The 16251-nt window shown below is 50.5% G+C and overlaps 1 protein-coding gene across 15 annotated transcripts in view; it reads left to right on the forward strand.

Moving 5' to 3' along the window:
* The window catches only part of MACF1 (microtubule actin crosslinking factor 1), a 325486-nt gene that overhangs the window by 99223 nt on the left and 210012 nt on the right, over window positions 1–16251 (forward strand). For all 15 annotated transcript variants that reach the window (XM_081962854.1, XM_081962865.1, XM_081962863.1 and 12 more), the window contains exon 4: window positions 5792–5869. In XM_081962854.1, the coding sequence (XP_081818980.1) occupies window positions 5792–5869 (78 nt within the window). The remainder of the gene's footprint in view (window positions 1–5791; window positions 5870–16251) is intronic.

Raw genomic sequence — 16251 nt, forward strand, 5'->3', positions numbered from 1 at the left:
CCAAGATGCCACAAAGGAAACGACTTTCCCAGGGCCAGGTTAAGGCCGAGATGTGGCCCCAACAGAAACAAATCCCTCACACCAGGAGATTGAAACAAGTGCAATTTCTGACAACTCCTTCCAACCCTCCTTCAAACTTTAGTGCCGAATAAAATGTTTTTAAATAATGTTGATTAAAATTGAAGATGGCAGATGAGAACAATTATTTAAAAAAAAAAAACCTAAAGTTGAGTGTAGTGGTGAAAGAATAATGTTTCCCAACCGTGGCCATTTCTAGGCATAGGGACCGCCAAAATTCTTGTCAATTGTATCTCAGCCTTTGGGCTAACTCAAGTGTAGTATCTTACGAATGGCCACGCTGGCAGTCGGATTCTGGGAGTTGAAGTCCACATACCTAGAAATGGCCAACACAGGGAAACACTGAATTAAAGACATGATAGGGGGAAAAATCTGGAGTGCCCCCCTTCCCTTGGTGTCCTAAGCGTGTCCTTCAGAACCTACCGTATTTTTAGTGACTCCCAATCAAAGTTCTTTCCTTTTTTATTTCTTTCCCTTGGACATGAAGCACGTTCTCTGCCATCCAAAAGGTTTGGTCCTAAACTGTTTCCACAGCAGCAGCAGGAGCAGCAGCTGGCCTGAGCCCTGTAATCTTTGGATCTCACCAAACTTTTTTCCCTATCAGATGGCTCACTTCTGGGAGCTGTGAGTGCTTGGCGAATGTGGGCTGTGGAAGATCTGGAGGAGCTATGCGTTTGAGAATTCATTTTTAGTCAGGCAAAGAACGTGTTTGTGCACTGCTCTTCCTGTGCATTTGTTGTGTGTGGCGTTTTTCTTTTCTTTGGTGTGTGTCCCATGTACTTCCATTTAGTGCTGTATTGTCCATCCTATTTATTAGCCCAAGGAAACCTCAGGACAGAAAACTGTTTGCTTGGTGAAAGTCCCACCCTGGAGTCGCTTGGGCAGCGAAGAGTGTGAGGAGGAGGAGGAGGATACAGTAGGTCAATGACCACCATGGAGGAACAATAGCAACTGGTACTGGACACATTCCGATAATCCAGAAATACCTCAGATTTCAGGCAGGACTTCCAGCATCTCCTAAGAAATGGAAATGACCAAATTACAGATGGCAGATTAGCCTGTGAGCCGGTGTCTTCCCCAGGGCCTTCGGCTTAAATTTGTGGTTTTCTTTCCATAATTCTACTCTGGAGCTGCCTCTGGCGCTCTGGGTGTGAGTAGCTCACCTGCCCACGAAAGAGCCAGATGGAGCTGGAGGTCTCCAAATGCTGCAGGCCAAAGGAAGGGAAGGATCCAGCAGAAGTGGTGGGGGAGGGGGACCACCCTCATTTCATACCCCCAGAACCCCACTCGGTTGCCCACATGTTGTGTTATCCTGGAGGCTCCAGGGGCCCATTGCTCTGAGGCATCCAACAAAGCAAGGGAGGTGGGCTTCTCCTCTTTGCTTCCGTTTTACAAGGTCTCCCATTGCCCTAAAACCTTGGCAGCTGAATCCATGTGGATGCTGCCAAGGGAAGAGTGGGCATGCTGCTTTCCTTTCAAAGGGAGTGCAAACTTCCTTTCCCCCTGCCAGAGGCTGGAATAGGATTTCATTTAGGACTTGAAGGCTGTGAGGAATCCACTGGATTATCTGGATGTGTTTCTGGTGTCAGTAGCTGGGGATGTGTGAAGAATACTAACTCACCGAGTGTGAGCACACAATGGTTTGCCTTTTTTCCAGGTCTTGCACACTTCCGCAACCACCTTTTGTTCCCAGATTTGTAACCTCAGGGCAGCCTTCCTCAGACTTCCAGATGTGTTGGGAATGGGGTTCCCAGATTGCTAGTTGTGTGTTTGGGAAGTGAACGCCACTAGGAAGCCATCTATCACACTGTACAGGGGAAACTGGCAGAAGGTTTTCCTCTGTGAGGAGAAACAGACCAGGGTCCTTCCCAGAAGAGTCTTGTGTGGCAGAAGCAGCATTTGGTTCTGCAGGCTGCCCACTCGCCCGCCTCTGACACCAGAGGACTCCCTCGATGTGCTTGCAAGGAAAGCAGCCTTGCTACAGCAGCTGGATCTCTGCTTGGCCATGGAGGAGCGTTGTGCAGGCCGGGGCCCCTTAAGGAGGAGACTTAGGCCCTTCCTGCGTGGGGATGAGAGAGCGATTGGGGCAAAGGGCTCTCCAGGAGTCATCTCCTCCTTCCCAGATGAGCCTTTTTAATGTTTTTTTTTTTTTTGGAACATTATTTGCACAGGCTCTCATGATGGCATAGATTGTGGTCCCTCCCATTTCCCCCAGGTTGGGCTGAGGGAGGCATCTAACCCTGGCCTTGGGAACAGGAGGGGAGGAATCCTTCAAGGGGACTCTGTGGCTCCTGAGAAAGAGAGAAGCTGGAGAAACTCAGGAGAAGCCTAAGGCTGGGCAGAAAGGAACTTCACGGGATTTCAACGTCCTGCTATTCCACTTAGGACTTTACTGTAAAGGGCACTTCATGGCTGTTTCTTCATTTTGCACCCCCCCAAAAAACCAGGGTGGGGTTATTTTGACAGATTAACAGAGTTGGAAGGGACCTTATAGGTCATCTAGTCCAACCCCCGGCTCAAGCAGGAGACCCTACACCATTTCTGACAAATGGCAGTTTCTTTCTGATGCTTCTCTTTTCTCAGGAAATCGGGGTGCAGGAAGCACCTTTTCTGACATGAAACATTTGCATGGCTTTCCTCCCCTGGAAGGCTCCTCCCTCCTTTCCTCAAGGCCAGTTCCTCATCCCTTCTTAGGTTGAGGCCGGATTGAACACAAGTGTGTCTGCTCCGGTTCCAGCATCTTCACTACCCTCCCCCACTGCCAGGTTTTCACCCTGAGACCCCCAGAGGCCTTGTTAAAGTCAACCATTGATGGTTGCCTGCCTTTGCTGCTGCATCTCACTTGTGCTTGAGAGCCATCAGGTTGCTTCTGTGCTGGGAGCATCTCTTTGGGTGGCTCGACACTCTTTTTCCCGGGGGGGGGGGGAAGTAGGGGTGGCTGCCCCTTCATTGGCTGCTGCAGGACAGTTGCACAGGGCAGCTCGGGTGGTGGGCAGCCCCTCAGGCAGGGCAGACCAAGGGGAGAAGGGGACATGCTCTTGGCTGTAGGGTGTAACAGAATTGTCACTTACTGCAGCATGCTTTTCGTGTTATTGCTGGAGCACTCTGTGACTTTGCAGGGCCTGAGTCTGCGAGGGCAGGGTCTTCACTCTGGTCAAAGGGGCCGTGCAACTGGCCCCTCTCCTCCTCCTCCTCCTCCTCGGTTCGTGCCACCCAGGGGAATATTCCATGCAGCCTCCCTCATTTCTCACCACCCGTTTTGCTTTTTTTGCTCCCCTGGACTTCTTCCGAAAGCCCCCACCCCCACCCCCAATTCTCTGGTCCTCTAGATGTTCTGGCTTTTGGCCCTGCAGTTCAAAGTACATGGTTGCAGTTGGGAAAAGCGCTCTTAAAGCATCCCGGCTGTGCCTTTACCTCTCCCCTTCAATTGTTGCTTGATTACAGCCACAGTAACTCCATATGGGTTTCCTTGTAGCGGGGGCCATATGGCACCCCAAGCCAAAATCCTTGTATGAGGCCACACACACACACACACACACACACACACACACACACGTGATCCAAAATGACATTTTGTGTGAGAGCCCCTAGCATTGCCTGAAGTTGGCAGCTGACTCCCCCAGATTTTCATCAGGCAACCCGTAAACAAGAAAACAGGGTAAGAAACCTGAGCATTCCTCTTGTTCAGCCCCCCCCCCCCGGCCCAATAGAGAGCGGTTGACCTGAGCACAGACCCAAAGGTCAGCAATGCGAGAAGGAATCTCAGCTGCTCATCCATTGAGTGGATGCCTATGGAGACTCTCAGTCCTCCAGGTCAGGGTTGTCCCAAAGGTGCTTTTTGGAGAGGCAACTGGACTTTTTGGTTTTTCTTCAAAGACGTTTCGCTTCTCATCCAAGAAGCTTCTTCAGCTCTTCTTCTTCAGACCTGAAGAAGCTTCTTGAATGAAAAGCGAAAGGTATTCAAAGAAAAACCAGAAAGTCCATTTGCCTCTCAAAAAAGCACTTTTGGGACATTCAGTGGATGGGTGAACTTCCCTGGCCTCCGAGGCGGGGTGTGGGAGGAGTCACTGATGGGTATTAACACGGCCCATTTGCCCGGAGACTGAGGTAAATCTGAGGACACTCCCTCTGCTCCTCCTTCTGACTCTCCAGATTAAACTCAGTCTTCGGTCTAGAAGGAGATAATTTTCCTGGCTCTCCATTGATACGAGACTTTTCTCAGTGTTTGATTTTTCTTGAACTCCTCTCACCTCCCTTAGCGGCGCCCATCTTACCGGCATTAGCACAAGCTTGCTTGCTGCATGGCTGAGGGCTTAAACCGCTGGGGGGGGGGGAAATCTCCAAGCCGCACGCCCCGGGCATTGCTACACACGGTCCACAGATCAGCGGACGTGATCGCGTGATCGGAAAGGAGGCGGCTCAGTCGGAGCCGGAACATCAGGGATCGGCACTCTGATACCAGAGGCCAGTACCCAGGAGGGTAACTTTTGGCCTGTACTCTGCCGGTAATCCGGGGAGGGCCCCAGTCACCTCGGAGACTGTCAGTTGATCTTACCTGAACTGCATGTCTCGAGGGTGGCGTGGGAGCAGTCACTTCCTGCCCATCAGGCACGCCCTGCGCCAGGGTCTGAGGTGGGTTACTTACAGGTCAGTCGGGGACTTTGGAGGGAGTTGGGTGGTCTCTGTCCCTTCCTTCCCAGGTTCTACTTCAACTGGACCATCGGTTAATCTGGAGAGTCAGAAGGAGAAGCAGAGGGCGTGACCTCAGATTTACCTCAGTCTCCGTTCAAATGGGCCGTGTTAATACCCATCAGTGACTGCTCCCACGCCACCCTCGAGACATGCAGTTCAGGTAAGACCAAGTGACATTCCTCATCTTGATAAATGACATGCCCCTCACCCCTTTTTTCATTTTCCCTTGGCTTTGTGCCATCTGAAAGGCAAGGCACAGGGCCTTCTCAGCTCCCTCAGCATTCCTTTATGTCATGTTGCTCTCTCTGCTTAGAGGTGCCACCAACTGCTGGGAGCAAGGCAAGAATTTGGCCTACCAGTTCCTGCAGGTGAATCCCACCAGCCGTTGATCTGTGGATAAACATGCTTAGATTAGTTTCCCTTCCCCCAGGCTTGTCAGATAGGTTGGATTACCCCATAATTTCCCATTGGCCCATTTGGGGAGCTTCAGATTGGAGAAGGCTGTTGGCGCTCCAAGTTGTCCTCTTTGGTTGGTCTGTAACAGTTTGTAAACAGGGTGACAAAAACGGGTGGGCTTATTTAGCAATTTCCTTTCGTCTTCCTCCCTTGGGCTGATGCATTGCTAGCAGATAAGCCGATTCAGGCCCAGACCTTCCGGAAGGGGCCCTCGCATTTACAGAACTGTCAGTCACTGAGCTTTTAAGAAGTGGGGACTTCAGTTCCCAGAATCCCCAGCCAGCATGCTGGCAAATACCGGCTGGGGAAGTCTGAGACTTGAAGTCTACAAATGCTGGCTGGGGAGTTCTGGGAGCTGAAGTCCTCACACCTTCAGGTTGCTGCGATGGAAGAATTTTGATTGACTGGATCAGAACCTTGCTTGGCTTCTGTAGCTGTTGCTCCAAGCCTTCGGGTCACGTGACATGGCCCAGCTGAGCCCTGCAGGGACGGATCCCCCCGGGGGGGGGGGTCCAGGCTTCTCTTGAGAGGGCAGGAGGGCTGAGCTCCCTTGTCTTTCTTCCAGCCTCGAGAAAAGGGGAGGATGCGCTTCCATCGCCTGCAGAATGTGCAGATCGCGCTTGACTTCCTCAAACAGCGACAGGTAAGTGCATCTCCCTGTGGCCCCTCCTGGAGGAGGGGAAATGTGGTGCCTCCACCCGTCCTTCCCTCTTTTCTCTGTTGGGGTTTCCCTTTGCTTATTGCACTTCAGTCGAGGGGGGGGGGAGAAGTTAACCCCGTTTGCCTTTTGTCATGGAGCAACTTACATGTTTAGTTGAGCTTGGAATTTAGAGTCCCACTTTTTGTCCCCCCAAGAGTGCTGTGAGGGGGGCCAGGCTGAGAGAGGGGGGCCATCTGAAGCTCCAGAGCGATAGGAAGGGATTCAGACCAGTTTCACTTCTAATTTGTCCACCACCACACCGGCTGCCCACTGCATCCACACCTCCTTGACCTAGGGGCCCGGAGAAGATAGTGACCCTTCTGGATATTGTCAGTCTTCAAAGCAGAACCAGAGGGGCCTGTTAGGCAGGGAAGGATGTGTCAGTTGAGGAAATGAACATATAAATGCACCCAGAAGCAGAAATGTTGATTGCAGAAATGGAGTAATTTGGAAAACCACACAGGAATGTGGACCATTTCAGAATCCAGTTTCAGTCATTGAAAAAAAAAAGTTATCAGGAAGTGCATGAACAAATCAAGGGAAACGGAGAGGAGGCTTCTGCTAAGATTTCCCTGCCTTTGCCCCAGAGGCATTCGGACCAGAGCTCTTTGCAGAAGCCGTGGCAGTGAGGGAGAAGCCCAGGACCCAGCAGGCGGCCAGCCGGTTCATGTAGAGGGCTGGAGAGCCCTGCTTGCGATGTGTTTGCTGGGGAAAATCCCAATTCGAGTCTGGAGTAGTGACACCTTTTTCCTCCTTGTCCTGTCCTGACAGGCTCACTTGGGAATGGAGGTGTCGACAGGGTGAGCTTCGTTCCCCACGGCCTGTGGGGGCCGCTGGCTCACAAGAGTGCCAACAGCTTAATGGTGTCCCTCGCCCTGTGTTTAAAAATACACCTGATGCTTGCGGGAGGCACAGGGTTCATCCTTCCACTCCTCTGCCACGTGATTGCAAAGAGCAGGAGAAATGCTCGCCTGTCAGGACGGATTGTAGGCAGGGTTGTCATTAATGCCCTTCTTAATTCCAGGGCGGGGGCGAGAGCGCCTGGAGCACCTTTCAGAAATCACACCGTGATTAAGTCTTAGCACACTCAGGATCTGTCTTGTGTTCCCCAAGCTGGAACCCCCAGGCCTGCTGGATCTGGCGCCCCCCAAATTCCCAGTTCTTGCAGCCCCAGATGGGGAATCGGCCTGGGAAATGCTCCAATCAGCCAGCTGGATCTGTGGTTTGGTTCAGGCGAATCTCCTCTGGTTACCTTCCCAACCTCCCCATCTGGAGGGTCGCAAACTAAATAAATAATCCCTGGGGTCTCTGGGGGCTGCAAGGAGGCGTTTCCAGTGACACGACAAGGTTGGCGAGACTGGAGATGTTTGCCCTGCTTTGAGAAGTGGGTGTTTGCAGGGCCTTTGTTTGTCCATCCAGCCGCCCATCTCACACCAGTGACCCTGGGCAGTCAACAATCGTACGAGTTTATACTTTGAAGAGAATGAATGCATGTGTTTTTGTACAAGTCTTAACGCACACATTTCCCTCATTTTTGCCCAAAATAACAAAACAATCAAGTAGCAGCAGTGTTTTGAGACACAAAGGGGGAGTGGGGTTCCAGTATTTGAGAGGCTGCCACAAAGAGGAGTGGGGCAAATTATTCTCCAAAGCACCTGAAGGCAGGACAAGAAACAATGGATGGAAACAAATCAAAGAGAGAAGCAACCTGGAATTAAGAAGAAACTTCCTAACAGTGACGACAATTAACCAATGGAACAGCTCGTCTTCAGAAATCGTGGTTGCTCCGTCACTGGACGTTTTTAAGACGAGACTAGGCCAGGGGTGTCAAACGTAAGGCCCGGGGACCAGATGCGGCCCATGGAGTACTTAGATCCAGCCCATGGGGCTGCCCTGGAGACAGTGGAGGACAGGCCTCTGGTGCCTCTGCCAGCATGCAGCCTCCCAAGCTCCAGTTTTTGGCTGTGATGGCCTCCTGCAGCCTCTGCCAGGGAAAATGGAGCTCAGGGAGGCCATGTGCAAACTAAAAGAAAAGCAAAATAAAAAGAAGAAATGTTTGCCCTTTTGCATTTGAGCATCCAAGAAGGGACCAGAAAGGAGAAAGGGAAAGAGGGAAAGAAAAAGAAGGAAAGTCAGGAAGAGAGCAAGGAAGGAAAAAGAAAAGAAGGGAAGGAAGGAAGGAAGGAAAGAAGGGAAGGAAGGAGACAATGGATCTCCCAGCCCCACCCGGGCCACCATAGTTGTCCCCGACACGAGAGACATTGAGTTGGCCACACCCACCTGGCCCCACAAGGTCAAACACAACCCGGATGCAGCCCTGAATGAAATGGAGTTTGATACCCCTGGACTAGACAGTTACTTCTCTGAAATTGTATACTGGCAGGTTCTCCTGCTTGAGCAGGGGGCTGGACTAAAATTCCTCCCAGATCCCTTCCGGCTCTATTCTATTTATAACGAAATCAAAGTTGAAGTTCTCTTCCCTCTCTCTCCCAGCTGCTTAATTTCAAGGAGCCAGAAAGCGTCTCTTTCACTCAAGCAGGATGGTCTCTTTCTGCCTCTTGGGTGATGAGAGACAAGCCATCGTGTGAGAAATGGCTCTCACAAGGCTCTTCTAAGCCACTAAAGATTGGGATCCTGAGGAGGAGCAGGGAGCCCTCCTTAAGCCAGCCGCCGTTGCCCGAGAAAGCTCTCAGCATAGCGAGTCTACACTAAAGGCAGCCCTGACCAAGAGAGTCTGAGGAGACATCAACTTTGGCAGGCAGAGGGTATCCGGGCCAGGTTCAGAAAGGGCCACGCATGTCCATCTGCTTGCATGTCGTCTTTTGACCTACAGCTGTACTGGAGCCTGCCCATTGTATGTCACGTGTCACAATGGTTGTAAAATGGATTGATCCACAATTTTTGTGGTGGTCTTTTAGTAAATGCAGGGGTTTTACAGTTCATAAAGAGAACGCTGTAGTCATCAAGTGAACCAATGGTTGGCTATGGGCGATTCTGTTTTGCCAAAAAACCAAAGTGCCAGTTTTTGGTGGACACTAAAACAGCCCTAACTATCATCGCCTGAGGCTTGGTCATATTATTACTGAAGGGACCCAACTAACGGAACTTCAATTCCATGTCATAAGTCGGGGTCTCTCTGTACAGTCAAAAGCTCCTCATCCCTCAAGTGAGAGATCTTCAGACCTTCTGGCCACAGCGTTGTCCACTCTCCACAGAGACCCCTCGGCCGAGGGATGTGCTTGGAAGGCCTCTCAATGGGCAGCAGAGGTTGAGCGAGGGATGCTCCAGGCTCCCTTCCAATCCCTTTGCATAAGCCCAAGCCCATCCCCTCCCTGCTTGCCCCTCGGCAGCCTGATCCAGGTGGGAGGTTCTTAGGATCACAAGACAGCCGGGATGCCTCATAAGCTTCTGGTTCAGATTTGCCTTGGCAAATCTTGTTGGCTGTGCGAATCGCTCGGTCTAAAAAGTATTTTACTTATGAGCGGGTGTCCTTCCCCCCAATTCCATTAAAATGAGGTAGGCATTGCGTTCTTTCCAGGGGTTGGTTGAGTGGGGTGTGAATTCAGCACATGCAGGTTATCATTCTGTGAGGTCTGCGGGTTAATTCTTGGAAAGATAATCCTTGGGCTGGAGATGATATAACAAATCTTGGTGACCTCATTCACATGCCGAGAGATACAGTAGAGCAGGGTTTCTCAACCTTGGCAACTTGAAGATGTCCGGACTTCAACTCCCAGAATTCCCCAGCTGCAGTAGAGATTAGCTCTTGGGAAAATTAATATTTAAAAGCTGTAGGGCAGGAATTGTCAGGGCAGAAGCTTTATAGGAATGTGACCATTTGGGGCAAAAGTATTCGCTCACAACTGATTCTGATTATGTGGATGGGTGAGCGAATACCTTTGGCAATATAGTGTATGTTGTGAAACTAAAACTCGGATACATAATAAACACTGAATATTTTTCAGTATTTTGCAGTGTGATTTACAAATCAGGGATGCAAATGTTAACCCACAGATGCATGCATAAAACAGGTTCATTCATTTATTCATTTGATATTATTAACCGCCCAACTCCAGTGGACTCTTGGCGGCATAAAATACTGTTCATAAATTCATAAAAACAAATAAAACATCAAACCAAGTAAGCAGCCCAGATCAAAGCAGTCTTATGAACAGCAATATCAAAGAAAATAGGGTCCTAGGCAAACTTCAATACATCACTCCCAGGCGTGGGGCCATAACCAGGTCTTAAGGGTTTTCCAGACCCAGAAGATCCCCCCCCCCATCCCTGCAGATGTTCTGGTACAGTTTGTGGGCAGTGACAGAGAAGGCGCCCTTCCTGGATCCTGTCAGATGATCATGTTTAGTGGAGGGGACCTGGATGGCACCGGCCAGTACCAGGTAGGCAGAAGCTGTTGGAGAAGGGCTTTCTCTCAGATATCCAGGCTCTTTGCTTTTATAGGTTTTATTACATTCTTAGAATAGAATGAGCTGGAAGGGACCTTGGAGGTCTTCTAGTCCGTCCCCCTGCTCAAGCAGCAGAACCTATACCATTTCAGATAAGTGACTGTCTAGACTTTTCTTTAAAAACTCCAGTAATGGAGTGCTCACGATTTCTGGGTCCAAGTTGTTCCATTGGTTAATTGTCCTCACTGTGAGGAAGTTTCTCCTTAATTCCAGGTTGCTTCCCTCTTTGATTTGATTTCCAACCATTGTTTCTAGTCCTGCCTTTCGGTGCTTTGGAGAATAATTTGACACACACACCTTCTATGTGGCAGCTCCTCAAATACTGGAATATTACTATCATGACACCCCTAATTCTTGTTTCCTTTAGACTAGCCAAACCCAAATCCTGCAGCCGTTCTTCATATGGTTTAGTCTGCAGGCCTTTGATGGTCTTAGTTGCTCTTCTCTGAACTTTTTCCAAAGCCTCAACATCTTTTCTGTAGTGTGGTGACCAAGATTGATTGCAGTATTTCTTAGATACTTGCTCTAACTACAGTGCTTTCCACCAAGGTCCTCTGTTCCGGCGGGAACAGAGGTTTAATCCTATTGGTCGAAGGGTCTGACAGCTCCCTATAAAAGGGCTGCTGTCAGACTCCACCTTCGCTGGATTGTTTTCACTTGTACTTAATAAAGAGCTGTTGTTACCGTTAAGCCTGTGTGTGCCTATCCATTATCCAATCTAACACTGGCGACGTGGGTGGGATTGGAAGGCAACTAGGCGAACCAAGAGAGCGTAGCATCCAGCAAGTACATCCAGCCTGGAGCTCAGTGCGGCTTCGAGCAGCCATTTTTGAGCGGCAAACACAAAACACCATCTGAACACAAAATGGCCATGCACGCCCCACTGACTCCGTATGACCCAGTCACTGAGTACTGGGACTCATACATGCTACCATTTGGCTGCTTCCTCGAGGCAAACAACCTCATGGGCCTTTCTGAAGGATGCAAGAAGAACATGTTCCTCGGATACTGTGGCTGGGAAGTGTTCGAGATGGCGAAAGACCTCTCTGAGCTGACACCACTACAATCAGTTGCCTGGTCCATGCTTCAGCAGACGCTGAGGACCCACTATGCGCTCAAGCCATCCAAGCACGTTCGCCGGCATGAGTTTAACATCAGACACCAGAAAGAGGGCAAGTCAATTAACGAGTACGTTGTGGCGCTCCACAAGGCCGCAGCATACTGTGAATTCTGAGACTTGGACGAACTGATTCCGGACCGCATAATTTGCGGCGTATGGGACATTAACCCACAGAGGAGGTTACTCGCTAAATCTAACCTCACTCTGCAGATCACCTTGGACGAAGCCAGGGCGTCCGAATCAGCCGTCAAATCTACTGAGACTCTGCAGCACCAAAGCACTCCACAAGATGCGCGAAAGAGTACACGCGTACATCATGAGGCTGCAGAGCCCGAGAGTTCAGAAGGTGAAGAAGATGACAGCTGCCGTATGTGCAGTAGCCGTGCCCAGCCGGCACGCAAATTCAAACCGCGTCTCCCGCCTTGCGCTAGCTGCAGAGGAGACCATGCCGGATCGGTTTGCCGTTTCCGCGATGCAACCTGCCAGTGCTGCAAGCGAAAGGGGCACATTGCCAAGGTGTGCTGGAGCGAATTCCCTGTCACTACCTGGCAGCCTAGAAGCGCACCAAACCACCAACAGAGGCCCAACCAAGGGGCCTGGCAGAAGCCACCAAGGCGCTTAGAGGGCCACAATACAGTGACCTACCACATGTCAATCGGCCAAGTCCGCACCAGAAGGCCAAAAATCTGAAGGTCACTGTCCACATCGAGGACTCTCCATGTGAGATGGAGATCAACACCGGGTCATCACTGACCATCATGCCGTGGTCTATCCTAAAGCAGGCTATCCCTAACCTAAAGAAGCAGCATCTTCGCAACCCTGACATCCGCCTATGCGATTACCAGGGAAACTGGGTTCCCATCGTGGGCCAAGGCACCTTCCAGGTGAAGTTCAAGTAGTTCAGCAGGAAACTTCCAGTGACAGTGGTCAGCGGCAACCTGCAGAGGCTCTTAGGGCTAGATTGGTTCCAAACCCTCGGCTTAGAAGTGACGGCACTGAAGCCATCTTTAAGGATTTCAAGGACGTCTTTGGCACTGGTCTGGGTATGTGGGTTTGGACCCCAACATAGCCCCAATAAGGCTAAAACCCAGGAGAGTACCTTTTGCTCTCCACCCCAAAATTGACAGGGAAATTGACAAGCTCGTAGGCCAGGGAATCCTAGAGCCAGTTGATCATGCGCACTGGGAGACCCCTATAGTGACACATGTCAAATCTGACGGGTCTGTCTGCATCTGCGTGGGCTACAAGTGCACAATAAATAAAGTGCTACAACAAAGCACCTACCCTGTACCCATTGTACAGCACCTCCTTCATTCATTAGGCCCTGGAAAATTTTTCGCAAAATTGGACATGGTGCAGGCATACCAACAATTGCTTGCAGATGGCGCTACGGCGGAGGCCCAAACCATTGTGACGCACAGGGTGCATTCAAATGTCACTGCCTGCATTCAAATGTCACCGCCTGCAATTCGGTGTTAGTATCGGCCCTTGACTGCTCCAAAGCATCATGGAATTGCTTTTGCAGGGGATTCCAGGAGTCGTCCCCTATTTCAACAACATCATGGTATCAGCTGCAAATGAAGTGCAACTTTTAAAACATGTACAAACAGTTTTGGTTCGAATTAGAGACAAAGGTCTCCGCCTCAAAAAAGAGAAATGGCAAATTAACGTGCCAAGGGTTGAATTCTTAGGGTACTTAATCGAGGGCTCTGGGATTCACCCGACCACACAAAAAATCAAAGCGATTCATGACGCCCCCACACCTCGCAATCAAATCGAGCTGCAGGCATTCCTCGGATTCCTTAATTTCTACAGTGTCTTTCTTAAACAGAAAGCCACTGTTGCTGAGCCCTTACACCGTCTCCTGGCTAAGAACTTTAAGTAGTCCTGGGGCAGAGCCAAGGCTGCCGCATTTGCCGTGGTAAAACGACTCCTGTCGGCGGACTCCTTCCTGGTACAATACAGCCACACCCTGCCATTGGTGCTGACCTGCAACGATTCCCCGTTCGGCATCGGCACTGTCCTCAGCCACCGCATGCCCAACAGAACCGAAGCCCCTATTGCATTTTACTCCAGGACCTTGTTTGCCGCAGAGCAGAACTACAGCCAGCTGGACTGTGAGGCTTTGGCTTCAGTGGCTGGAGTAAAGAGGTTCCATGTGTATCTATACGGCCGGGACTTCAAACTGGTTACGGACCACAAGCCGTTGTTGGGCTTACTGGCTGGGGACTGACCTACCCCAGTGTCATTATCACCCCGCATGACCAGATGGACCATCTTCCTAGCTGCCTACTCCTACCGTCTCATCCACTGACCAGGCTCCACTTTGGGGCACGCTGACCCTCTCAGCTGCTGCCCGCTGCCTGAACTTCTCGCTGACCCTACCCCAGAGATGCCAGTCCTCCTCATTGACTGCCTTGAGACTGGGCCTGTCTTGTCCAGTGACGTTGCCCGTCACTCTGCAAAGGACTCCACCATCAAACAAATTTTGAACTGGGTGTGGAGGGGATGGCTCAAGAGGCCTGTTGGGGCTGATTTCAAAATGTATTTTGCCAAACGCAATTAGTTATCGGTTGTAAATGGCTGTTTACTGGGGGGGGGGTTGTTGTTCCACCCAAACTGCGCATTGCAGTATTAGAGGCTTTACACGTAGGGCATCCTGGAATTGTCAGGATGAAGTCTTTGGCTAGGAGTTACATGTAGTGGCCCAACATGGACAGGGAGATCGAAGAATGGGTGGCCACCTGCACACCGTGCCAGGAGTCCAGACCAACTCCCCCAGAGGCACCCACTAAGGAGTGGGAGCGACCTCAAGCACCATGGTCTAGGGTGCACATTGATTTTGCTGGCCCAGTTCATGGCCAGACATTCCTTGTAGTTGTGGACGCCTACTCAAAATGATTAGAGGTAGTCCTGATGACCTCCACTATGGCAGAAGCGGTCATCAAGATGCTACAGAGACTTTTCTCCATGCACGGCCTGCCCGACGTCTTGGTCTCTGACAACGGGCCCCAATTCATGGCCATGCAATTTGAGACCTTCCTAGCAGTTCAGGGAATCAGGCATGCCCTGGTCGCACCATTCCATCCAGCCTACAATGGCCAGACAGAGAGAATGGTGAGATCTGCAAAAGAGGCCCTCTCTAGGATGGGCCCGGGAGATTGGCAAACATGGGTTGACCACTATTTGCTAATTCAGCACATCACACCCAGTGCCACTACAGGAGAAGCCCCTCTGAGCTTCTCATGGGTCGCCAGCTAAGATCCCACTTAGACCAGCTACACCCCAATTATTCTGCCTCATCGCCCCCAGACTCCACAAGCAAGATTTGAACAGTTAGCGTAGGGGATTTGGTACGCCAGGGGGACTCTGTGGATTCCTGCCACAGTGATAGGCATCACCGGCCCTTGCTCTTACCTCTTAGAGATCGAAGACGGTAGGAATTGGAGGAGGCATATTGACCAACTCTGTGGCCGCCTCTCCAACTCCACTCTTAGACAACCAGAGGTAACTCCTGCACGAGTTAGCCAAAGCCCTATCCAAATGGAGCAAACACTCACTCCTTCCACAGGCGGCTCAAGCCTGAGGGTACCGGGAAACTTATCTGGTTATGTTGCAGGCCCGCAGCAAGCTCCGAGTGAACCGGCTCTAGGAGCTCCAGCCGTGGCCTGTGAAGGGTTCCAGGAGCTTCCACCAAGCAGAGCTGCGGAGCAAACAGGTCCGTCCGACCTGTCCAAGGAAACACCTCCTACTGAACTGCGCAGGTCAGGCAGAGCTATCCAAAAGCCCGCCTACCTGCGTGATTACGTAACAAGTAGGATTGTTCCATCCAAGAGGGGAGGGGTGTTAGATACTTGTCCTAAATACAGTGGTTTCCACCAAGGTCCTCTGTTCCGGCGGGAACAGAGGTTTAATCCTATTTGTCGAAGGGTCTGACAGCTCCCTATAAAAGGGGCTGCTGTCAGACTCAACCTTCGCTGGATTGTTCTCACTTGTTGTACTTAATAAAGAGCTGTTGTTACCGTTAAGCCTGTGTGTGACTATCCATTACCCAATCTAACAGTATTCCAGGTGTGGTCTTACTAGGGTTTTATAAAACAGCACTAATATTTTATGTGATTTTGATTCTATGCCTCTGTTTATACAACCAAGATTGTATTAGCTTTTTGGGCTGCTGCCGCATACTGCTGGCTCCTGTTTAAGGGATCACCCACTAGGACTCCAAGGTCCCTCTCACAGTGACTGTTTTATCTGTACTTACACCTTTGATTTTTTCCACCTAAACGTAAAGTTTTGCTTTTCTCCACATTAAAATTCATTTTTTTGGATAGGGGGCATTGTTCAAGTTGTCAAGATCTTTTTGGATCCTGAGCTTGTCTTTTGGGGTGTGGACTATTCCTCGCCACTTACTATCATCTGCAAATTTGATGAGTTCCCCTTTTATTCCCACATCTAAGTCATTTATGAGGTGACGTCCAACAGCTTGAATCACATTCCGAAGCCAACTACATAGCAGTGGTGGCCCAGAGGCACGATGAAGGGGTCCCTTCGCTGCTTCCGCTGCTGCATTTGGGGCCATCTGTAGCTTCTGGCTGGTCTTCAAGGGCAGCCCTGTGTGGGGACCTGACAATTATTTTGAGATATTTTGAAGACAAACGATGGAGCAGATTTTAAAACAGTCTGACAACAAGCAGCTGTATTTGCTGACAAGGTGAATATGAGTGAAAAAACAACACACT

This window comes from Natrix helvetica (assembly GCF_964273705.1).
Source record: "Natrix helvetica genome assembly, chromosome: 9".
Lineage (NCBI taxonomy): Eukaryota > Metazoa > Chordata > Lepidosauria > Squamata > Natricidae > Natrix > Natrix helvetica.